Below are 26,921 nucleotides of genomic sequence, written 5' to 3'. Positions count from 1 at the left end.
CCTGGAAGTGTTCATGCCATCAACCACTGAATTAGTTTGAGTTGTTCATGCCATCACCCACTGAATTAGTTTGAGTTGTTCGTGTCATCAACCACTGATGTACCTGGAAGTGTTCCTGCCATCACCCACTCAATTATTTTGAGTTGGTCGTGTCATCAACCACTGATGTACCTGGAAGTGTTCTTGCCATCAACCACTGAATTAGTTTCAGTTGGTCGTGTCATCAACCACTGATGTACCTGGAAGTGTTATTGCCATCAACCACTGAATTAGTTTGAGTTGGTCGTGTCATCAACCACTGATGTACCTGGAAGTGTTCGTGCCATCACCCACTGACTTAGTTTGAGTTGGTCGTGTCATCAACCACTGATGTACCTGGAAGTGTTCATGCCATCAACCACTGAATTTGTTTGAGTTGTTCGTGTCATCAACCACTGATGTACCTGGAAGTGTTCTTGCCATCACCCACTGAATTAGTTTGAGTTGGTCGTGTCATTAACCACTGATGTACCTGGAAGTGTTCATGCCATCAACCACTGAATTAGTTTGAGTTGGTCGGGTCATCAACCACTGATGTACCTGGAACTGTTCATGCCATCAACCACTGAATTAGTTTGAGTAGTTCGTGCCATCAACCACTGATGTACCTGGAAGTGTTCGTGCCATCAGCCACTGATGTACCTGGAAGTGTTCATGCCATCATCCACTGAATTAGTTTGAGTTGTTCGTGCCATCAACCACTGATGTACCTGGAAGTGTTCGTGCCATCAACCACTGATGTACCTGGAAGTGTTCATGCCATCACCCACTGAATTAGTTTGAGTTGTTCGTGGCATCAACCATTGATGTACCTGGAAGTGTTCGTGTCATCACCCACTGATGTACCTGGAAGTGTTCGTGTCATCACCCACTGATGAACCTGGAAGTGTTCTTGCCATCAACCACTGATGCACCTGGAAGTGTTCATGCCATCAACCACTGGCGTACCTGGAAGTGTTCTTGCCATCACCCACTGAAGAGGGGGATGAAGTTGCCTTGTGATTACTGACATGGAAACTCACTCACTCACTCACTCACTCACTCACTCACTCACTCACTCACACACTCACTCACTCACTCACTGTTGTTCCTCTATAAGGTTTATTGATCTGTTGTCTGGTATTTCTTGCTTCTTGTTTACAGTTAATTCGTGTTCAACGTGTTTTATCCCTTACTTATACACCTGGGATTTTATTTTGCAAAACCTTGTTTTCTCAAGAGTCACAATATAACACTATGAAAACTTAAGATATCGTCAACTACATGTGATAAAATCAATTGAGGGGTAAAGTATGTTTTGCCCCTTTTAATTTCATCGTTCAGAACATATTGTCAAGTTCTTATTGGAGGAGTCTTGAGGAAACGTGATGAAGTTTTGAACGGCACGTGTACCATGTCAATACAATATAGTGAACAAAGATTATCAACTGATAATCAAGACGTGTAAATTAATAAAACAATCTATGTGTTATTCTTTGATCTATTATGGACCAGTTCTATAAATAATCGTATTTTGTACATGACAGTTGTGCGTCACATCGTTGTTGCCTTCCTTGCGTCTTCTTGACACAGGAGGAGAGGGCCACACCTGGGACAGTAATATGTGGTTATTAATGTTTGCCAATTCGAATCAATAGATGCACCTCCACTGCAATAGTTATCGCAAATTTTGTCCTCGAAATTAGCTAGTATTATATAAGGATTGTTTTAATGTTATTTGAATGTATATGTATTTTCTTTTTCAAAATATTCGCTTTGTTAACATGTTCTAATGTATTCATTATAATGAATTTTGTGTATGTGTTTTTATTAACTTCGATAACGTTAACAAGTAAATGAAAATTGGGTTAAACTTTACTATGTATAAACATTCAACATCCAGCAAGGAGCCGGATATAAAAACAATAATGCTTACCATATTTTGTTACAGTAATATATGCATATTTTGTAAATATTTTGGTGCTCCTCCGAGGGTGTTAGATTTCTGTGCAGGGTAACATATCCTGTATGTGTGCATACCAAGGTGACAGGATGAATACTCAACATTTTACTATGCTTTAGATTTGTACAGTGTATGATGTTTGATGAGTAGGGATTTGTAAGGGGAACTCATTATTAGTTTCATGTCATTTTGACACATAACTGTATATTCTGAAGTCATTGAACTGTAACCAGATGTTATCTGAAGATTGTATTTATTATTGCCTTATATGTTCTACTTACACACCAGATGATACGTTAAATTGGAGAGTTAGCTGTACAGTGTATATAACCATTATTGAGTTCCTTTTTTTGTTCCTTTATTACAATTGATTGCCCCGAATTCTTTACACCCACTTGATGTATCCCAGAAGCAAATATATCAGAACACTCCTTTTGAGATGTACAGTCTGTGCTGGAATCAAGTAGTTATAATTTGAATGATTTTCACAAATATGCCATAACAAGTATCTTTTTCGGAATCATTTGATGTGAATTGTATGTTTTAATATCTTAGACCTACTATTTTGAAGACTCTCTAGCATATATATGTTTTCCCTTGTTCACAATATGTTGGATTCTGTCATTTGAAAATGTGAAACTGTTTTTGTTTGTTGTATTGATGGTGTAGCCGGAGTTTAAAACAGAATGGAGTGTCAACCAATTTCCCAACTTTCTCTGTTTATATTGACCACGGAACATAATCACTCAACCTCGTCCCAGTTGTCCACCATCAAAACTTTATGAGACATATCACATGGAATTGTATTAGTGATTAACTTCAACAACAGTGTCTGAGCCAGTACATACACATATCCTTAAAAATCCATTCTTCTAGATCTATGAGGAGTCAGCATCGAGAAAGGACCAGGTTGTTTTATAACATTAACTTTAGCATATTGTGTTACAGTATTGTATTTTATTTGTAATTGATTCAATGCTTCCTTCGGGGTGTTAGATAACTGTTGAGGGTGACTAATCCTGACTGTGTGCATAACAAGGTAACAGAACCAATGCTAAACAATTTACTATATGTCATATACTTTCACAGAACCAACGCTTAACAATTTATTATGTGTCATGTACTTTCACAGAACTAACGCTAAACACAGCAGCTGGTGTTTGACACGAAGGGATTTGTAAAGTCCATATACCATTTTAGTTTTGCCATATGCTGTATGTTATGGATTACAATATGCCAGAGCAAGGACCAGAATGTTATTATCTTTTTTTATGTCTTGGTTACAACAGTTTGTGTATACTTTACAATCAGCAATAAATAATTGGAAACTTGAATACATTTTCTCTTGCGTTTTATGTCATCATAGTTGGATCTACGTCTATGCTGTTCACTCGTCACTCGGGGCGGTCGGGTAGCCTAGTGCTTAAAGCGTTTGCTCGTCACGCCGAAGACACGGGTTCGATTCCCGACATGGGTACAATGTGTGAAGCCCATTTCTGGTGTCCTACACCATGATATTGCTGGTATATTGCTAAAAGCGGCGTAAAACAATACTCACTCACCCAGTCGTCACGCAAGGTCTCATTTCGAATCCTGGCAAGTGTTAAGTGAATGTCTGGTTTCTGCCATCGGGACACTGCTACCTCATTCACTTTAATTCGTTTATTCCCAGTCAAGATCAGAGAGGTGTTAGACGACCAGAGTCGCATTGCCCTTTGAACAAGTTGATTTTCTTGTTAGATATATTCACATACTTAAGAGAATACCGTTTTGTTCCTTGTAAATCGTTCATATTAGAAATAACGAGCTACGTTTAGTTCGCTGGTTAAGTAAAAGGTAAGTGCTTTGTGTTAATGTCATGTTTGACCAACTCTGAATTATGATATATCCATGGCGCACACGGCAACAATTGTATGATAATGTTTGTATATTTAGAAACATTATGGGTTAACAGCTACTTCTTCATTTTTGCTAAGACCTTTTTCTGTAGTATAAAAAAATATCTAAATAGCAATGTTGATGGCAATTAATTACAGTTGCTGCCACTGTCTGTATGTTTGTCTGTCTCCCTGTCTCCCTGTCTGTCTGTCTGTCTATCTGTTTGTCTGCCTGTCTGACTGTGTGTATTTTTGTCTGACTGTCTGTATGTCTGCCTGTCTCCCTGTCTGTCTGTCTGTATGTCTGTCTGTCTGTCTGTCTGTCTGTCTATCTCTCTTTAAAAGAACCTGGCCATGATGGTTGAACGTGTTTCTACTTGGTCAACATTGACCAATCGTCTGTGTAGACCTGATCCCTCCTACATACAGCAGGACCAGGGTTCGACGTTGGTATCGCCCTTACGTGCTTACTGTACATATTTCTCCCACAACGGGCGTTCTACCCCTCTGCCTCCTCGAGTCAATTGCTCTCCCAGACATCACGTGATGGAAAGACAGGATAACAAAAATATGTGCTAAAGATGGTTCGTGAAATCGCTGGGAGGGGGGAAGGGATGGCGGAAATGAGTTATAATCAGGGTTTAATCAATTACGACTAAAGGAAGACAATGAAGTGTCAGTCCTTAGCATGGTGTCTCAATGGTCTAGCACTACAGTCGTCTGTAGGATATAGGTTTCTGTAGGTATAACAGACATACACGCCATCCATAACCCGAGACGTAGTTTACAATACACCATCAACAGAGTAGGATACCGGCTTCGGTACATATCACAGACATACACGCCATCCATACCCTGAGACGTAGTGTACAATACACCATGATACAGGGAGCAGGACATGGACTCCAGGAGATATCATAGACAAACACTCCATCCATACCCCGAGACGTAGTGTAAAATGATACAGAGAAGAGAACACCGACTTCTGTAGATATCACAAAAAAACACACCATCCATAGCCCGAGGCCTCGTGTACAATACACCATGATGCAAAGAGCAGGACATGGCGTCCTAAAGATACCACTGACAAACACGCCATCCATACCCCGAGTTGAAGATAACAAAAAATGTATGGGTTGTCAGTGGGATGTTTGCTGTTTCAGAAGGAACATTTCCTCGTGGTCAGTCGTTATTCAATATATATGTTCAGATTAACGAGCTGAAAAAAATATGTTTCGCTTTCCAAAGGAACCAAAGTATGTTTGTCACATCTGTTGGTAAAATGAAATGGCAAATCATGTGGTGGATACATGTTCTATTAGTTTAATCCATTTTCTAGTTACCAACAACAATTGTCACTAAAATAAGTTGTTGTTTTTAAATACCGACTTAGGTTTGTTTTGCCACAAGAACAACACTTAGTATTTTGATGTAGCAACTACTACGCGACAAACAGTAATGATAACAAGACTTAAATTTGGATTCGAATCCACAATCACCAGGTCTTTGCACAGTCGAAGGTTGTATTCCTCACAAGGTAACCCTGAAAAAACACACTACATGAGACATTCTCTCTCTCTCTCTCTCTCTCTCTCTCTCTCTCTCTCTCTCTCTCTCTCTCTCTCTGTTTACATTCCAGTGATACTACATTATGACACATCCATTTTAATTTCCGTGTTTTCTTTCTGAAATTATTCGTATTTATTATAGGTTTACATGCATACATCGTGATTCTGTTGAATTTAATTTCAAAACTAATGTCATTGCTTGTCAGCGGGTCAATGTGCGGTTGTATATCAAGGACAATTTTTGCCTGACCAATACTGTACACTGTCCATCCGTCAAGCAGGGATGTGCTTCTAAAACACTGTTACCTGGAGAGAAACTGTGCTATGTCATATACTGACACTGAACTATAAGTGCACAGTAACCTCACCAAAATGTTTGACTATACACGAACTCATATTTTGCAAGGGCGAACATTTACAAAAGAGAACCGTTGAAGATTATGTTACATTACAAAAACAATGTTGCATGCGAGTTGTGCCCCTAAACATATTTTCATAACCAACAATTGGCTTTGAGTCTACGTTTAAAACCTATGGCCCATAAAAGGTAATTTCCTCTCATTGACCAAACAGATGGTTTGAAACACAATGTCGCCTCTTGTGAAGAAATAATTTCCTCCACACACCCATGTAGCTATTGTGTTTCAGTGAAGGAAGTTATAACATCCTCACTTTCAAGCTTCACAGTCACAAGACACAGTCAGACGTCGTACACTGAGATGAGGTGAAGCTCGGCCGCTAACAACAGCAAGTATACTGCTATACTCATTACACCAACGTGTGTTTCTAACCAAGTGAGCATTCCGTGTTGTTTTGTTATAAAAAAGTTAGGATAATGGAACAGGCTTAGATGTATATCAACATTCTGTGACGTATATCAACATTCTGTGATGTATATCAACATCCTGTGATGTATATCAACATGCTGTGATGTATATCAACATTATGCGATGTATATCAACATTCTGTGATGTATATCAACATTCTGTGATGTATATCAACATCCTGTTATGTATATCAACATGCTGCGATATATATCAACGTCCTGTGATGTATATCAACACTCTGTGATGTATATCAACATCCTGTGATGTATTTCAACATCCTGTGATTTATTGCAGAACTATCACATGCATGTCTCACCGAACACCTATATGTACCTTACATTTATTGTATACGTTTTGTTTCAGGTGATATGGCACCGATGACAATTCTGTGCGTAGCCTGCATAATGATGTACACTCGTGGTAAAGACATTGTGAATATGTCCAATATGATAGATTTTATTACTTCAAGTTTCTAGATTTCTGACTTGTTATTCATTTATATCTGTAACATGCACATTTGTATAGATAGCATCACTCCTCCTTGTATCATCATCAGCTGTAGTTGTGAAACTAAGCATGGCATATCGTCAATCGCAAGGGCCAGTTTTTATTATTTAACATAGTATATCCTTTTTAATGTTTTTTTTGCAGAAACGTGCTTCAGTAATATACATTTTTGCCATCATTTTCAGCTGCCAAATGCAAAGGATACCAACACTGTTCAGAGTGTGACAGCACCACAGGATGTCTGAGTGTGAACCTGGGTATTTTGATCAGAAGTGCAGTTCAATTTGCAACGAATATTGTCGAAACAAGAAATGCAAACTTTCAATAAATGGCAATGCTAATTGCACTGAACCCTTTGATAAACGATGTAATCCAGGATTCTATGGTGAACACTGCAACAAGACATGTGGTGTGTGTATTGATGGAGACTGTGATTAGATGTCAGGGATGTGCTTCAGAGGGTGTAACAAGACCACACTTGGATGTGAACCTTCCTCTAGAGCCAACTGTACTTTAGCTGAATGTGAAACATGTCCACAATGTGAATATATTCTCTTTATATTAATAGAAAATAGTGGGGAGATCACGCATAACCATTGAATTATCCACATTCAAGGCTTCTGCTGTCCATTCCCTGTTCTGTGTTGGTACATGAACAGACTGGAATCACCCATCTATGTTGTACTTGAACAGGTTACACTTTAGCGTATGAACCACTGATAACGTCTCTGCCCTAAGTTAACTCTTTCAACAGCTGGAGTTGATGCCAACACAAAGTTAACACAGGACATATTCAAAATGAGGTTTCATTCATTCATTCATTCATTCATTCATTCATTCATTCATTCATTCATTCATTCATTCATTCATTCATTCATTCATTCATTCTACCACTTGACTAAGCGTAAGTATTCAATATTATTGGGAGTCCTTTTAATCGTTCATCCTTATAAGTGTTCGTAGTATCAACTTATCATTTGACATCAATATATGTGGCGTTTTTTGGAAATTTGTAGAGAGAGTCCAGGCGAGGAGGCAGTTGAATACCGAGATGAACCGACCAGAGAGAGGCTAGCATCCATGTTTATAAGATCACAGCATACATACTGTGACGTAGACGAGAGTGACATGGGGCCAGTGACTGTCTTCCTGTAGATGTTGACAGGGACACAGAGTAGACACTGTGGTGTAGACGAGAGTGACATGGGGCCAGTGATCGTCTTCCTGTAGATGTTGACAGGGACACAGAGTAGAGACAGTGATGTAGACGAGAGTGACATGGGGCCAGTGATTGTCTTCCTGTAGATGTTGACAGGGACACAGAGTAGACACTGTGATGTAGACGAGAGTGACATGGGGCCAGTGATCGTCTTCCTGTAGATGTTGACAGGGACACAGAGTAGAGACAGTGATGTAGACGAGAGTGACATGGGGCCAGTGATTGTCTTCCTGTAGATGTTGACAGGGACACAGAGTAGACACTGTGATGTAGACGAGAGTGACATGGGGCCAGTGATTGTCTTCCTGTAGATGTTGACAGGGACACAGAGTATACACTGTGGCGTAGAGAATGACATGGGGCCAGTGATCGTCTTCCTGTAGATGTTGACAGGGACACAGAGTAGAGACTGTGGTGTAGAGAATGACATGGAGCCAGTGATTGTCTTCCTGTAGATGTTGACAGGGACACAGAGTATACACTGTGGCGTAGAGAGTGACATGGAGCCAGTGATTGTCTTCCTGTAGATGTTGACAGGGACACAGAGTATACACTGTGGTGTAGAGAGTGACATGGAGCCAGTGATTGTCTTCCTGTAGATGTTGACAGGGACACAGAGTATACACTGTGGTGTAGAGAGTGACATGGAGCCAGTGATTGTCTTCCTGTAGATGTTGACAGGGACACAGAGTATACACTGTGGCGTAGAGAGTGACATGTGGCAGTGATCGTCTTCCTGTAGATGTTGACAGGGACACAGAGTAGAGACTGTGGCATAGAGAGTGACATGGGGCAGTGATCGTCTTCCTGTAGATGTTGACAGGGACACAGAGTATACACTGTGGTGTAGAGAGTGACATGGGGCCAGTGATCGTCTTCCTGTAGATGTTGACAGGGACACAGAGTAGACACTGTGATGTAGACGAGAGTGTCATGGGAGCAATGGTAGCCTTCATGTAAACGTGAGGTGAAATCGGGTTTGACATCACGTTCAAGGTTATTGCAGTTATTTCGCGATGGGAAAGCAAATGTGTGAGTTTCCTTGCTTGACGATGTTTGTAATAGACCATACCGAAGTAGTCTTTGTCGTAGCCCCTGTATGCCCAGCGTCGACAAAGGAAACTGCAAGTGCCATCTTTTCCAACGTATTTTGGTATGACGTCGGCGGTCAATCTCCGGGCAGACGCTATAACCACCAGACCATAAGAACGGCTCTCCCTGTATAGGTGGATGAGGACACAGAACAAGGACTACACTGTAGCCTACAGTGTACACAAGACACGTTACATGGAGCCAAGTGGCAGTCTTCCTGTAGAAGGACACAGCAGAAGCAATATGGGGACGATACGTGACATGGGGCCAGTGACAGTCTTCCTGTAGAAGTTAATAAGGACGAGGCAGAAGCAATATGGGGAAGACACGTGACATGGAGCCAGAGACAGTTCTCTAGCACAGGCGCTGTGAATGTAGGGAGAATGATATTTGTCACTGTCAGTCTTACTTCAGATATTTCAAACGGTTTTGTCCCCTTTAATATCACTATCAACTCAACCGTCATCATATCATATTATTTTCTTTTCATGACTCTACTTTTGCTTCTAGAAATAAAACACAACTCACAAAACAGTCTTGTTTTCGTTTCCATGACAACAGAAATGCATGTCAACACATATCACATGAATTTGTCGCCGACAAATGTTTTCACCGTCTCTGTCAATCTATGAACACATTACAGTTGAATAGCATTGCTCTCCTTTCACTGCAATTATTAGGAATGAAAAACCGCAACAGAAACTATTGTTGATGTTTTTTTTCAGAGTGTTTCGGTTGTCCGGGTCATACTTGAGAGTACGTTTCGTAATGTTATAAGTAGAGTGAACAAATCTATAACTGTTGTCACTGCAACAATCAGGAATAACAACCAATGATAGACAATACATTTGCTGCACGTTGAGTTGACAGTTTACAAGGTTGCATTTTAAATAGATGTGCAGTGTCATATGTATATGTAAAGTAAAGTGTTCTGTCTATCAGAAAACAAACGCCAGATATAAATTCAACACATGCATATAACAGTCTGGACACAAAAACTAAATAGTCATCAACCAATTCTCAAATGTAATATTGTGTTTGATGGGTGCAATCGGAATATTTATATAGCATGTCGTGTTTGCATATAAAGGTACACTGTTTGGAATGTGTTGAATGTCCATCTTGTATGTTAAGCTGTCAGACACCAATATATATGTAGTGAGAGACATGAGGCATGCTATATTATGTAGTTGCACATCAGGAATAGTGTTACATAAACCAATATATATGTAGTGAGAGACATGAGGCATGCTATATTATGTAGTTGCACATCAGGAATAGTGTTACATACACCAATCTATATGTAGTGAGAGACAAGAGGCATGCTATATTATGTAGTTGTGCATTTGGGAATAGTGTTACATACAGTCCTGGTTACATCAGCCAGTTTGTGAGTGTAACTGTTCTACAAATGCTTCTGCATAATGCATTGCAGCTTAATTATAAAGCACAGACAGGACACAACCGTATGTACTAACAGCTGAGGATTAGTTATAAACTTTTTTCAGAAACAAGTTTATTCACTGTGAGAGGTAGTCGTGCAGAAAACCGGCTCTCTCCAAAAGAGAATTGTCACCTTATTAATTAAATATTATAAGTAGTGAGTTAAAGTTTAACGTCACATCGTCAAATAATTCAGCCATATCGTGACAATATAAAGTTGAACATTGACAACAAATATATTTAAACTGTATAACAACCTGTCGCTGAAGGACAGTAAATTACAACACTATCACATATTTTAGTTATATTTGGGGACCTGTAAAATAATAAACTATCATTCAACAGCACAATGTAAAAACGGGCTATAAGACCGTCAGGAACTACAGTTAGGCCACCTTACCAGGGACCGTGGGGACTTACGACACTTCTTCTGCCTTCACGGTTCCCCAGCAGGCTTTTCAGCATCCCTTCAGCTGCTGGCGATTATGCGCATTTTTAACGAACAATTAAAATTTACAAATATAGTGCAATGAAAAACTATGGTACGAATATCCTGCTTTGCGGGTCTTACCCCCTCAGGGGCACAACAATTTTACAGCACAACCCCTGTCAAGGGAAAGGCTATAAACAATCTCAGTTAATAATTTTGTACTATCAATTTATTAAAAAAACTATAAACATCAACATTTATCAGTACATTCTAACTATTTAAAATATAAACGATAAACAAATGAGAACTCATATTGTTAAAAATATCCTTTAGCGTAGAAACTTTGAAAAATGTATTCATTGTGAAGGAAAAAATCAACAAGGGCAAGCAGGACCTGCCTGACCGTAAATATTATGAGTAAAACTCTCGATGAGTCGCTATGTCAGTGCGTCTGTATCAAGGAAGTAGCATTTGATGCAACTGTCAGTTTTATCAATTTGAGTTGTGATTGGCTGCTACTTAGTTCATGACATTTATCAACAGGCAGGAATAAATAGTGTATTTTGTAATATGTGATTGCTTAGATGAATGTTAAGACATACTTTCCTTCATTACGTTTTGTCTAATTGACATAAGATGCCATTACACACACCAATGTATGCTGACATGTGAAACAAAACAGGAACTTGAAATTTCATTTATTTGGAGTTGGTTTCACAACTCGGTAGCCCGCGTCTTTCCCGGGAGAAGGTAGACGACATTGCACGTGATGCGGGTTGTATTCGTCTCCATAGCAACTATAGCGTCATTAGCAACACACTCGCTCTACAGTCGTCAACATCTATCACTCATCTTGTAATCGTCTGCCATGGATACTTACTCAAATGTATTGGACATGGTAGTTGTGTTATTTATGCAATTAACACATGCATGATGTAGAGCCTTAGTCATTCATTTCGTTTTTATTCCGGCCTCCCTGCAGACGTTTGTTCCTTCTCAGTAACCATCAGCCCGTATTGAAGATGCTAGCAATGGTTGGTTCCCACAATAGTGTCTGTATTTCAATACACTCATCGAACTCCTATATGTATACTGTTACGATAAAGGTTGATGCAGTCTACACAGCCCTACCTTCAACCTTGCGAAATTGTTTTACCTTTACAAGGAAAGTTGTTTGTGTCTTTGTGTCTTATTTAAGCTGTACTCAGCACTATTCCATCTGCTTCACCGCGGACTGTGAATAATCGATTATCGACCAGTAAAATCCAGTTATTAACATCATCAGCATTGATCTACGGAATTTAGATTCATCGACACGCATCAACGAAGTCAGCGAGCCTGACAACTCCATCTCTAACGACAAGCTTGTGTACCAGGAAGTAGCGTTGTTCAGTTACAAAGCCTGTTTTGCAAGATTTACAACGTCTCAGTTGTGTACGTCACATACACCAGAAAATCAACCAGGAGATGGTTACAGTACAGTGGAATGTCATCAGGTGCTCATATACATGCAGACTGATTCTAATGTTGCTTGAATGGCAGCACATCTCCGTGATATGGGAGCGAAGCCTTTAGTTAGTGTATGTGTTTGTTGTTTAACGCCTTTAGTAGTATTTTAATACTCAAGTTGAAACATACGATTATGGGTTAAGATACTCCTTACAATCAGTTCTTACTCTCTGACTATTGTTGTAACATTGTTTTACACACACAGGAACATATAATGTAGCTACGGTTGTGTTTAGTGGCTCGATCGTGTGGTCAGGAATTCACACACAGAAGTGTTCCGTCACAACAGGAATCTGATATCACCAGATTTGTGAGTCAGCAAGTTTCTTCTTCCCGACCCGACGACAGATCACACACACTACGTGAAAGAGGACATCCTTACCATATGCAAATAGGGGGTTTTAGCGTGTATGTGAACTGAGCAAGTGCACTGATTGCATATACATATATTATCATCGGTAAACTTGAAAATATTTCACTCAGGAGAAGCTTAATACAAGCTTGTGTAACCATCTGTCAATATGTTGGGACTACTTTGCACATTAAGTTGATGACAAAACAACCTATACGCATAGCAGTGAATGGCTTTGACTCTCTGAACATGATGCTGTCGATGAAGCAGAAATGTTGACTGCCATCCCTCACCCATATCACATTACATTCCAGGAAGTGTAAGAGCTACGTCGAACCTGAGAGACTGATGGAAACAAACTAAATGATTGCATTGTATTGTATTGTATTGTATTGTGTTAAACGTCACACTCAGCAATATATCAGCTGTATGACGGCGGTCAGTAAATACTCGAGCCTAGACCAGACAATCCAGTGATTGACATCATGAGCATCCATCCAGGCAATTGGGGGACGATGACATGCATCACCCAAGTCACCTCAGCCATCAATCAGCCTGACCACCCGATCACGTAAGTCGCCTCTTACGACAAGCACAGTCGCTTTTTACGCCAATCATTTGTTGCTAAAGACCTATTCTGTCCCGGATCTTCTCTGAAGGTCTAAATGACCTGGAAAAAGACACGACATGACAGTGCATGTTGCCGATCCATCTCAGAGGTGTAAATATCAATCATGACGCCAGAGAATCTCCAGTTTTGATAGTCCGCCGATACATATTCCATTGAGTGTAAAAGACAAAATGGTAATGACTCTCACTTGAGTGGATCACAGAAAATCAGGAATGACACGATGTTGCTTGTTGCATGTATATTTGAAGAAAACGCACTGAACAAGTTTGACTGAAATAAAACGTTTAACAACTTAGAATTAAATGTTTAACTAAACTGAACATAAGGAATATTTTTTTTTAATATGAGGAAAACACATGCCACATGCCACATGCCACAAGAAGCAAGAGACATATCGCGTTCCGCTTATCACGCAGCAATGTCAGATATCACACAACACTTAAATGCCACATGATATATCACACATATAACAGCTATGCCAGAACACATTGCACAGATAACAGTTTAAAATACCATATTTCAAATAACAGATATCACAGTTGACATATTACACATCACATGCCACATTTCATATGCCACAATTTCATATATTACATATCACCTGCCACAATTTCATTTATCACATATCACGTGCCACATGGCATATTTTACATTTGACATGCCGGATTTCACATTTCACATTTTACATGCCACGTATGACATTTCACATTTCATATGTACATATCACTTCCCACATTTCAAATACCAGATATCACATGCAATATTTCACACATCACATATCACATGCCACATTTCAAATACCAGATATCACATCCCACATTTCGAGCATCTCATGCCGCATGACACAGGACAAACGTCACATACCACATGGTGCATTTCACATACCACATATCACAAATCACATGACACATGACACACACCATATATCACATAGAACACATCACATCATGAATTAATCATTATTCATATCACATGACACAATACAGATGTCCCATGCCACATATTACATGGCATATGTCTCATACGAAGTGAGAATATCACATCCAACGTGACACTTGCCATAAATATCATATACCGCATATTACATACCACATGTCAATTGCTACATATTTCATGATGCATCATATATCACATATCATATGCCACATTTCACATACCACATAGCACATGCCACATGGCAAATATCACATTTTACATTTGACATGCCACATTTCACATTTCACATGCCACATATTACATGCAACATTTCACATGTACATATCATATTCCACATTTCAAATACCAGATATCACATGCCATATTTCACACATCACATATCACATGCCATATTTCAAATACCAGATATCACATGCCATTGTTCACACATCACATATCATATACCACATTTCAAATACCAGATAGCACATGCCATATTTTACACATCACATATCACGTTCCACATGTGAAATACCAGATATCACATGTCATATTCCACACATCACATATCATATTCCACATTTCAAATACCAGATATCACGTGCAATGTTTTACACATCACATATCACATTCCACATTTTAAATACCATAATTCACATGCAATATTTTACACATCACATATCACATTCCACATTTCAAATACCATAGTTCACATGCCACATTTCACATATCACATATCACGTTTCAAATACCAGATATCATATTCAAGCATCTCATCCGCATGACACAGGACAAACCACATGGTGCATATCACTCACCTCATATCACAAATCACATGACACATGTACACACCACATATCACATAGAACACATCACATCATGAATGACGCATTATTCATATCACATGAGAAATAACAAATGTCTCATATCACACATATCAAATGGCATATGTCTCATACCAAATGAGAATATGCCACCTAACATGACAATTGCCATACATATTCTATACCACATTTTATATACCACATATCAATTGCCACATACCATGTCAGATAATACTTGGGGCACGTCAACGGACGCTTGTTATATGCCACGTGACACATACCACATGAAACATGACACATGATACAAGCGACATGCACGATATCACGTTCCACATATCACGTAATAATGTCAGATGTGACACGACACATGACACCTACTAAATAGCACGTGTCACACGGCACTTAAATATCGCACACAAAAACAGATTTGTCATAACTCATGACACAGATAACATTTCAAATACCATATTTCATATACCAGATATCACATACCAAATTTTAAATACCAGATATCACATGCCGCATATCACATACCACATATCACATGCCACATTTCATATATCACATGCCAAATTTCAAACACCAAATATATCATGCCACAATTTATACATCACATACCATATGAGACATGGCACATATCACATTTCACGCATCTCATACCACATGCCGCATGACATAGATCACATGTCACATATACAATCACACAACACATATGTCACATTGAGGCTGTCAACATGTCAGTCTGGATCGTGTGATTAAACTCGCTGACCTGGTTCCTTACATATCATCGTTTCCCAACTTCATGGATTGATGTGCATGATGTAATCACAGGATTGCCTGGTGCAGACTATGTACAGATCAACGTCATGTATGTGCAATATTGACGGGTGTGACGTTTAACAGCCAACAAGTGATATACTTCATTTCATATTCTAACCAGGCACTGACATTGTTCCTTAATGACGAATCTGTGTGGTTAGTGTACCTTTAAATACAAACACGGACCTGTTGATCGCATGGGTTTATATAAATGCAGTTGATTTTTCGAACAAAAGCGTACAGTATGATGTCCTTGTAAATAAGGAATGAAAAAGTGAATCCATCTAATTCGATGAAATTTCAAGTTTCACAAATAAGCAACAAACACACTACCCTGTCTGTTTTCTCCCATCCAAGTGCTATCCGGAATCAAGTAAGTAGCAATACATGCAGCTGTGTCTTATTCAAATTGTGTGGCATAAAACATGTTTGTTATCTTAGCTAGCAGCATGAATGTAATGAAACATGTTTATTGTATATATGCATGATCACATCTATTTCTTCAGAACAAGTATGACCGAGTTAATTATGCTGTTCTTGATGTCGACTCTTGTTTCTTGCCAAGGTGAGAATGACGGAGGACACTTCACCTAAATAAACCTGCAGTAGGCCTACATGTAATGTTAGTAGGATGTATCAGGTGAGTGAGTGAGTGATTGTGATTGTACTGAGCCTGATGTCCACGCTTGTTTCCGCACAAGGTGAGCATGACGGAGGACAGTTCACCTCATTAGACCTGCAGTAGGCCTCAATGTAATGTTAGTAATGTTCCTCCAGTTATATCACGGCGTGTCAGTTTAATGTGGGAGGAAAGCCCGAAGTTATGCAGGTCTCAGACGTTTACCACTTTTGTGAAACCCATGAGCACGGGTATGGTGCTGACATAATCGGGGCGAACTTGGATTCGAACACACAATAATGGGTTTCTGGTGTGCCCAAGCGACGCAACGCTGCACAGTGAATTGCAGCGCCTTAGACGACTGGGCCACCCGTGCCCCCTCAGTAGGATGGATCAACTATGGACAGTGACAGAGTCAGTCGTTTCCGTATTACTTTTTCTGAGTGTCTCTATTAAAACAAGACAAGTTGATGTTTTTCAGATTAATTTTCATGTCGACAGGTAGACTTATCTTATTCATTATGTAATATACTTGAATGTATCGTGCATACTAACTCAAGTGTTTAAATTCAATTCCCAGCGATGAATACAAGTTCCGTTTCTCCTGCCCCACCATGCAAGGACAACCAACGTTGTTCACAGTGTGACAGCACGACGGGATACTGCCTCGAGTGTACCATTGGGTATTTTGATACGAGATGCAGTTCTGTTTGCAATAAGAATTGTTTGAAAAGGAAATGCGAACTTTCAAGCAATGGCAATGGCAACTGCACTGACGGTTGCGTATCTGGATACCAAGGTACAGCCTGCGAAATGCCATGCTACAACCCAGGAGGTACCTGTACAGCATGTCCAGGTGGGTGTGATGGAGGATATTGTCAGCTGGGCTCCTCCTGTGTGTCTGGATGTGTAGACTCCTATTATGGGACTGGCTGTAAGACGTGTTCAAGTAGGTGCAAGTCCTGCAACAGGACGGCAAGAGAATGTACTGAGTGTCACGCTCCATATGTTGGTCCGAAGTGTGAATGTCCACCCTGCAATGGAACTGATGAAGATTGCGGCTGTAAACACGCATCGTGTGAGTATGTCTGTGGTCAACAATGTAAGCTTAGTCTTGATACAAATGAAGGTAAATGTCCATAATAAACCTTCAGATATGAATTACCCTTGAACAGTGTTCATTTCATCTAAGATGTTCCTTGGGGCACGGGTGGCCAAGTTGTCTAAGGCGTCGCGATGCACTGTGCAGAGTTGCGTCCCTTGGGTATGCCAGAAACCTATGATAGTGGGTTCGAATTCCGGTTCACCCCGATTATGTTTCAAGGTTTGTTAGCACCATCCCCGTGCTCGTTGGTTTCACCAAAGGGGTAAACGTCTGAGATCTGCATCACTTCGTGCTTTCCTCCCACATTAAGCTGACACGCCGTGATATAACTGAACTACTGTTAAAAGCGGCGTTAAACCCAACTCACTCACTCACACTCCAAGTTGTCCCTCCTTATGCATCTCTAAACATGTAAGACACGTGGCTACCCGGGATTGTATGCATGGTTGTATACCTGGATGATCCTCCTTATGTATCTCTAAACATGTAAGACACGTGGCTACCCGGGATTGTATGCATGGTTGTATACCTGGATGATCCTCCTTATGTATCTCTAAACATGTAAGACACGTGGCTACCTGGGATTGTATGCATGGTTGTATACCTGGATGTCCCTCCTTATGTATCTCTAAACATGTAAGACACGTGGCTTCCCGAGACTGTATGCATGGTCGTATACCAGGATGCTCGACAAAACTACACCCATACATGTGTAGTATGTCTGGATGTTCTTGTTTTTTTCTAATCAGATAACAAGGACGTGTACCACGACACTACGAAGGTGTACATTCCCCTTATGCAGACACCTGCTGGATAGATGAATGTATAAATGAATTTGTTCAAAATGCTAAATCCTCAGTTTCTAATGTCACACTTGTAAAACTGCTCAACTCAGTTACTTCCTCAATACAGTACATCACTATGCATGTGCTCCCAGCAACGTATGCTGGAAGTAAGGACACCTAAATGGATCAGGATGTCAGGCTCGAAAGCAAGTCTGTCATGGTACACAGAGAGTTGCACATCACAAATCACTGGACTCGATTGCGTGCAGGCCGTCGTTTTACAACGGGAGCATTCATATCGCTTAGTGCGATGTTAGAAAAAATACACCACACAGGCACCTTATCTACACGTGTGACACGCACATGTGTAATGTACCTTAATATTTTAAAATGTAAACTTGTTCCTTGGGCTGTATGACCATGCTCTTCATCAAGGTGAACGTGATATATTCGCTATTTGTTTGCTCAAGGACATGGAACAAGAGCTGATCTAGTGTGCATGACACTAATGACTAGTTCATTAAACATTTTAAAATATTTAGTCGCTCGTCTTTTTGCCAGATGGGAATGACGATCAGAAGACAGGCAGTGTGCTGACTTGGCTGTTGGCATCACCGCTTCTCCTTGTGTCGGGCATCTTGCTGACACTCTGTCTCTGTTACTGCAAGCGTTTCCCCAAACAAAGGTGAGTTCATCGCAGTGTTATGGTAACAGTCACTACACGACCCCTGTAGTGTGTTGTATGTTTATTTTACTTGACTCATGCTTCAAACCATACTTACTATTCACACCACTATGACTTATTTTGGGTTTTTGTCAGGATATGCTAGTAATTCATACACGTCAAATCTTCATTTCCCCACTGATCAAATAAACGTAATTTAGTTAAACTGTTCAATGGAGGAAATTGTTATCACACCTAAGAGAAGACAGTTAACTCCCTGACTGGGTTATTATTGCGCAATATTCACTTGTGGTTAATGTGTGTTTGTTTGTTTGTTTGTTGTTTAATGCCGAAGTCAGAAATATTCCAGCTATATGACGGCGGTCTATAAATAACCGAGTTTGGACCAGAAAATCCGGTGATTGACATCATGAGCATGGATCCACGCAATTGGGATACGATGACATGCATTAACCAAGTCAGAGAGCCTGACCACCCGATCCCGTTAGTCGCCTCTTACGACAGGCATAGTCAAGCATAGGTAGCTGGAAGATCTATTGAATTGATAATGATTATGTACATTTTAATAAGCATCAAGTTCGTTAGTGTCAGTAGTTTCTGATATGATTACGAGAAGAGATTAGGAACCAACATGCATCATAATATACCACAAGGTGGGGGAAAGGTCGATCCTTTTCTGAGAGAAGCAGGATCGGTTGGTAGCTTCGATGATTCCCAACACTTTAATCACTGATGTTCTTGAATGTGTAAGGCAACACTGGAATATCTGTCTAACGTATATGATTGTAGATTTAGTGTACGTTTCGACGCATTCTAACAGATCAGAAATGTAAGATCATGCTTCTGGTGACGATTGGTTGGTTTGGTTGTTGTTTAATATTCCAGTTATATGACAGCGGTCTGTAAAAGACTTAGTCTGGACCAGAGAATCCAGTGATTAATATCATGAGCATCGATCCAAGCAATTGGGATACGATGACATGCATCAGAGAGCATGACCACCCGATCCCATTAGTCGCCTCTTACGACAAGCATAGTCGCCTTTTATTGCAAAATGGGTTCCTAAAAACCTAATGTAGTATATGCACAAAGATCCTAAATATATACATATCTCTGTGTTGCAGGGAACCGGAGGATCACCAGGATCAGATGCGGCAAGATGAGGTGGAGTATCTGCAGTACTTACCTACAGTACAGGGAGATACACTTAATACTAACCGTCATTCGAATCATGCCTATTATGACGTTACCGATGGCGAGAAGGGTCCCGCCATTGTGTTCCTGTGACCGCTGATTATATGTAACCTCTTTTATGTTGTATGTGTTCCTGTGACTTATGTTGTATGTGTTCCTGTGACCGCTGATTACATGTAACCTCTTTTATGTTGTATGTGTTCCTGTGACCGCTGATTACATGTAACCTCTTTTATGTTGTATGTGTTCCTGTGACCGCTGATTACATGTAACCTATTTTATGTTGTATGTGTTCCTGTGACCGCTGATTACATGTAACCTATTTTATGTTGTATGTGTTCCTGTGACCGCTGATTACATGTAACCTCTTTTATGTTGTATGTGTTCCTGTGACCGCTGATTACATGTAACCTATTTTATGTTGTATGTGTTCCTGTGACCGCTGATTGTATGTAACCTATTTTATGTTGTATGTGTTCCTGTGACCGCTGATTACATGTAACCTCTTTTATGTTGTATGTGTTCCTGTGACCGCTGATTGTATGTAACCTATTGTATGTTGTATGTGTTCCTGTGACCGCTGATTACATGTAACCTATTTTATGTTGTATGTGTTCCTGTGACCGCTGATTACATGTAACCTCTTTTATGTTGTATGTGTTCCTGTGACCGCTGATTACATGTAACCTCTTTTATGTTGTATGTGTTCCTGTGACCGCTGATTATATGTAACCTATTTTATGTTGTATGTGTTCCTGTGACCGCTGATTACATGTAACCTCTTTTATGTTGTATGTGTTCCTGTGACCGCTGGTTATATGTAACCTATTTTATGTTGTATGTGTTCCTGTGACCGCTGATTACATGTAACCTCTTTTATGTTGTATGTGTTCCTGTGACCGCTGATTATATGTAACCTATTTTATGTTGTATGTGTTCCTGTGACCGCTGATTACATGTAACCTCTTTTATGTTGTATGTGTTCCTGTGACCGCTGATTACATGTAACCTCTTTTATGTTGTATGTGTTCCTGTGACCGCTGATTACATGTAACCTCTTTTATGTTGTATGTGTTCCTGTGACCGCTGATTACATGTAACCTATTTTATGTTGTATGTGTTCCTGTGACCGCTGATTACATGTAACCTCTTTTATGTTGTATGTGTTCCTGTGACCGCTGATTACATGTAACCTATTTTATGTTGTATGTGTTCCTGTGACCGCTGATTGTATGTAACCTATTTTATGTTGTATGTGTTCCTGTGACCGCTGATTACATGTAACCTATTTTATGTTGTATGTGTTCCTGTGACCGCTGATTATATGTAACCTCTTTTATGTTGTATGACTTATCTATACATAACTGTTCACTGTCTATTGAGCTATCAATTCTACTTTTTTCAAGCGCCAGGCACGCTAGTTGTTGATGTCGTTGTTTTGCCAGCACATCCCCATCGGTTTTATCAGTGGTGATCCTCTGTTTGTTATTCCGCCCTCATTAAGCTGACCCTGTTCCCAAAGTACATAGCACTATACAACAACAGCAACGTTAAACACACGTGACGTATATATGGTGACAATGATGATGATGTCATGAACGTTGATGCCACTACCCTACACAGTATACATCGTTACTACCAGTTGACAATACATGGGTCTGTTAGCAATGAAGTTGTTGTTATCATTTAACGTGTATAGAATACACGAAAGACGAGAAGCATCATGGCTGCAGCACCTTGCTGAAAAGGGACTTGTGTCGCTTTGACTCAGTGGGGTATGTGTTTGTACTAATGTGCCTTAAATTTGCAAGTAGTGTACACTAATTCTTAATTTTCTTAAAAGGTTGAAAAAGATCGGGTGTGATATATTTGTACATTATAGTAATAAACTTTCGACACTGCACACATGCTGATGTTTGTTATTATTTCTCTATAAACTTTGATGAAAAACATGTGTGTATCCATTAAACCAACACAACTTATGTAATTGCTGTGTGGTACGTCTATTTACTTGCTTTGAAGGGTGATGTGACCAACAAAGTAACTTAAGAATAGATACACTCCAATGTATTCTAGCCCTATACGGGTAGGAAGTTCATTCTGGAAACAAAAGTGAGAACCATTGGCACAGTCTTCAACGATGTTCCTGATAGTGTAATACATTGCACATGGTGTACAGACATTGACACAACAGTGTCTGGATGCCGGTCTGCTCTCGTGTATGTTCATGTATAATGTGATAATGAAGGTTGATGCGAGTCTGCAACAGAATATCCAGTGGTTGACATCATGAACATCGGTATATCGGTAACGATGACATGCATCCACCAAGTCACGGAGTATGATAATTAGATCCCGTTAGTCACCTCCTCCGATAAGCATGGGTTCCTGAGACACATTCGAACACTTATGTTCATGATTGGCTTTAACGATGAGCAATTAGATTGAGTTTATTTCTTTGCTAGTTGATTAACCCAGCACTAAGCAATATACCTGCTATATGGCGACGGTCTGTAAATAATCGAGCCTGGAGCAGACAATCCAGTAATTGACAACATGAGGATCGCTCTATGCAATTGGGATACGATGACATGCGCGCCTGACCACCGATCCCGTTTCGACTTCGTACGGCAAGCATGGGTTGCTGAAGACCTATTCTTACCCGGATCATCACGGGTGCAACCAAATTTGCCTCACTTGTCTTCCATTCTAGAAATGTATATCCTATATTTCCATCGTCCATCAAAGCAAAAAACGTAACAATATCAAATGCGTTAACGTGCACAAGGGAGGCTCAACGAACATATTTGTAGATTTGAAGCCATAACACAATAGGTTTATTTCCGGGTAGAACAATGCCTGTTTCGTTCTACTGCGAGTTTAATTTAATCATTTGTTGAAGGAACACAACACACAGTTCATCCGGTACAAATGCACAATTAATCATCAAACCAACAACAACATACATTTAAATGGCCCGGGTTATAATTTATCGGACCAAGCGTCTAGTTTTCATAACCCCTTAATATTTCACCTGGTAAAACAGTGGACACGTAAATCCTAACCCGCTCACTCAGAAACATATATATTTAGTCACAAGAATGCCTCTGTTAATAACAAGTGATGTCACTAGAACTGTTCCTGTCCGAGTTGCATTGTTACAGAAGGTTGGCGTCACCGACCACGGCGAGTGTAAAACAATAGAACAATGGTAAGCTCGTATCGCAACGTGGCGAGACTTAACAGATAAACTCTGCTTGACCTTCCGCCTTGTGTACAATAGATACAGGCAGTGACACAGCAGGTCACATGGAGCTGTCCTGACAAGTGGAATGTTGACAACGTGTGCCCAATAGATACAGGCAGTGAAACAGCAGGTCACCTGGAGCTGTCCTGACAAGTGGAATGTTGACAACGTGTGTACAATAGATACATGCAGTGAAACAGCAGGTCACCTGGAGCTGTCCTGACAAGTGGAATGTTGACAACGTGTGCCCAATAGATACAGGCAGTGAAACAGCAGGTCACCTGGAGCTGTCCTGACAAGTGGAATGTTGACAACGAAGCTGCATACGGAGATCGCCTGCAACACGTGGTACTTGCGTTATTGTCGTTGTGGTAAATGCATACAACAGCTACTGCTTCAGACATGCCCTAATAACACACGCGCATACTATACCCGGTCCCGTAGAGTGAGTGTGTGAGTATGGTTTTACGCCGCTTTTAGCAATATTCCAGCAATATCACGTCGGGGGACACTAAAATGGACTTCACACATTGTACCCATGTCGGAAATCGAACCCGGATCTTCGGCGTGACGAGCGAACGCTTTAACCACTAGGCTTCTCAACCGCCCCCGGCCCTATAGTTACGGTGATAAGATAAAATAGATCCCAGTTTCTTGTCACGCCTCGTGTACATTAGAACACCTTGAAATATCCACTGACATGTTTGAAAACGGAGTTATTGGTTGTTTTGAGGGTCGTATATTGTAAGTGGCGTGTTTGGCACACTCATTGTTGCTGAGGCAGAGGTCGACTGAATAAAAGCAGTACGGAAACAATTGCAAAACCGGTTGTAAATAACGCCCACTGTACGTACTGTAGGATTAGCCCGTCAGCATACCCTTGTGATACACATAATGTGTGCGTGCTGGTTTGTATCAAGGTCGACATGAATGTAACATTGCCCTTCCCTATCAGAGCGGAAAACTCAGCCACCCTGTACTTGTAGGGGCACATTGACACGGTAACTTTCATCATTCATGTAACTTTGCACCACACAATATTACATGATTACATATTACGACTAAGGAATATGTAGCTACAGCAGTCAACAGTTTCTGCTCAGGTACAGCTAGTTGCGGCGACTTATGTGAGGTCATTATTTGTTAACAATCACAATGCGACCTATGTAACATGTTTTTGTATGATGCGTTATTTGTTAATTGGCACCTAAAGAAGCATTAACATTCTTAAATATAACATTCAAAACTTTACTTGTCCTTGTATACGAACCGAGGAATCTAAACTTCATTGCGTATCTGGCGTTTATTGATATCTTAGATCCCATCGATCGATTATCATGTGTTGCATCAATGTAGAGGAAGTGATATTGCCGACATCCCTGTATAATACACCACCCCAGTGTACGTACGAAGCTAGCAAACAGCTGCGTTTGCGCAAATTAAGCAGTAATTGGGTTTGGATGGAAAGTATAATCACAGGATTGATTGTTTGGTTGGTTGTTAAACTCCGCCCTCAGCAATATTCCAGCCATACAACGGCGGTCAAGTCCTGACCAGACAATCCAGTGATTGATATCATGAGCATCGATCCGCGCAATTGAGATCGATGCCAAGCATCAACCAAGTCGGCGAGCCTGACCACCCGATCCCGTTAGTCGCCTCTTACAAGCATAGCCGCCTTTTACAGCAGGCATGGGTTGCTGAAGACCTATCCTACCCTGGATCTTCACGGGTCACGGGTATATATAGTTTAAGGGTATAGTCTGGGACAACGAGCTTCTATCGCACGATAAAGCTGTATGGAAGCCTTTCTGTAAAAGGTCAACAATATACGCCCAACGCACACGTCCAGGAAAATCCAAGCTTTAGATCGCAAGCTCTGCACAATATTGATTCATGAAACATCATCACCTATTCACTGAACTACAGTCAAAGCATCCCTGGTGATTCTGGGTAGGAATATAGCAACCTTTTCGCAAAAGGCGATTAACGGAATTGGGTAGATAGGTTCGCTGACTCTGTTGATCTTAATATTCCGTAGATGATCATGATTTCAGTCTCTGAGATGTCTGGTCCAGACTCGATTATTTACAGGCCGCCGTCATACACCTGGAATATTGTTTAGTGTGGCGGTAAATAACACACAAACAGAACTGTCACAGAACTGTCACAGCCGACCTTTCCCACCTCGACATTCTCTCTTATCAACGAACAGCTAAATGTACTTGTTATCTGGAGCATGTGAAGTGACATTAACGCAACTCTGGTGCAGGGCAATGTGACCTGACTCTGTATATCTGTCAGGCTCCAATTACTGTGTGCTGCAAGGTCGCTCGCTGACATGTTACTACGTGATCAAGCCGGGCTTGTCATGTCATTTCTCGGAAGTATGTACAATGCCCAAAAGGGGCGCCAGGTAATTGACATTTTCCCCTAATAAAAGAAAACAGAAAAACACAAACAAATCATTCATGTTTCTATAGTCATGTTTATACATATTAACTTAGTTCACGCTATTGGTCAACTAGTTTTGGTAAGTAGACACATTATTCCCTGATTGACACATGCTGCTTCCCCTACACATAGTAGACTAACCCATGTTGCACTCCCGAGGAATGTGGCTTGATACCGTTGTTTACTGTATATGTCACCTGAAGGAATAGTGAGTGAGTGAGTGAGTTGGGTTTTACGCCGCTTTTAACAGTGCTCCAGTTATATTGCGGCGTGTCAGCTTAATGTGGGAGGAAAGCCCTGTGAAACCCACGAGCACGGGTATGGTGCTGACAAACCTAGAAAGATAATCGGGATTCGACCCCACAATCATAGGTTTCTGGCGTGCCCAAGGGACGCAACTCTGCACAGCGAATCTCGGCGCCTTAGACGCCTGGGCCACCCGTGGCCCCCTATGGAGGAATATTACCATATACATGTCACCTGAAGGACAACGACTTAAAGTGAACAGCACGGCTTAATCGTGCGGGCTGCATGAAATAGATGTCTCCTCAAAAAAACACTACAGTTGACAAGTAGTCACGTCTCAATGTTGTTCATCTTAATAAATATAAAAATCGAAGCGTGAACATGATTTTGTAACGAAATCATTATATATTCTCTGTTCCACGTGATCTGGTTAAGAGCCGAACTAGAGCATGCTGGGACATATCTCGCGACACCGGGACACAGTAGTATGGAGGAAAGGCCTGTGACATCACTGTGAAAGATTAAAGGATATATTTCAGCATCACAGTGGTAAGTAAAATCTGCATTTACTATAATGTACCACACAAGCGAT

The 26,921-nt window shown here is 40.5% G+C and overlaps 1 protein-coding gene across 1 annotated transcript; it reads left to right on the top strand.

The window, feature by feature from the left end:
* The first annotated feature begins 16,459 nt into the window (after positions 1-16,459).
* On the top strand, positions 16,460-20,475 carry LOC139460939 (scavenger receptor class F member 1-like). Its single transcript, XM_071242413.1, has 4 exons — positions 16,460-16,559; positions 17,194-17,691; positions 19,065-19,188; positions 20,313-20,475. The coding sequence occupies exons 1-4, from the start codon at positions 16,460-16,462 to the stop codon at positions 20,473-20,475; spliced, it is 885 nt and encodes a 294-aa protein (XP_071098514.1).
* Positions 20,476-26,921: the final 6,446 nt, after the last annotated feature.

This window comes from Haliotis cracherodii, unplaced genomic scaffold (genome assembly GCF_022045235.1).
Source record: "Haliotis cracherodii isolate W230 unplaced genomic scaffold, xgHalCrac1.p SCAF_14, whole genome shotgun sequence".
NCBI lineage: Eukaryota > Metazoa > Mollusca > Gastropoda > Lepetellida > Haliotidae > Haliotis > Haliotis cracherodii.
Note: the sequence above shows the minus strand (reverse complement) of the source record. Positions and strands in the feature narration are given on the sequence as shown.

Excerpts from the sequence above, each read along its gene's own strand:
- LOC139460939 (XM_071242413.1), top strand. The coding sequence starts at position 16,460 with ATGTTTATTGTATATATGCATGATCACATCTATTTCTTCAGAACAAGT. Across the intron at positions 17,692-19,064 it reads CGGCTGTAAACACGCATCGT|ATGGGAATGACGATCAGAAG; the intron begins GTGAGTATGTCT and ends TCTTTTTGCCAG. Across the intron at positions 19,189-20,312 it reads AAGCGTTTCCCCAAACAAAG|GGAACCGGAGGATCACCAGG; the intron begins GTGAGTTCATCG and ends TCTGTGTTGCAG.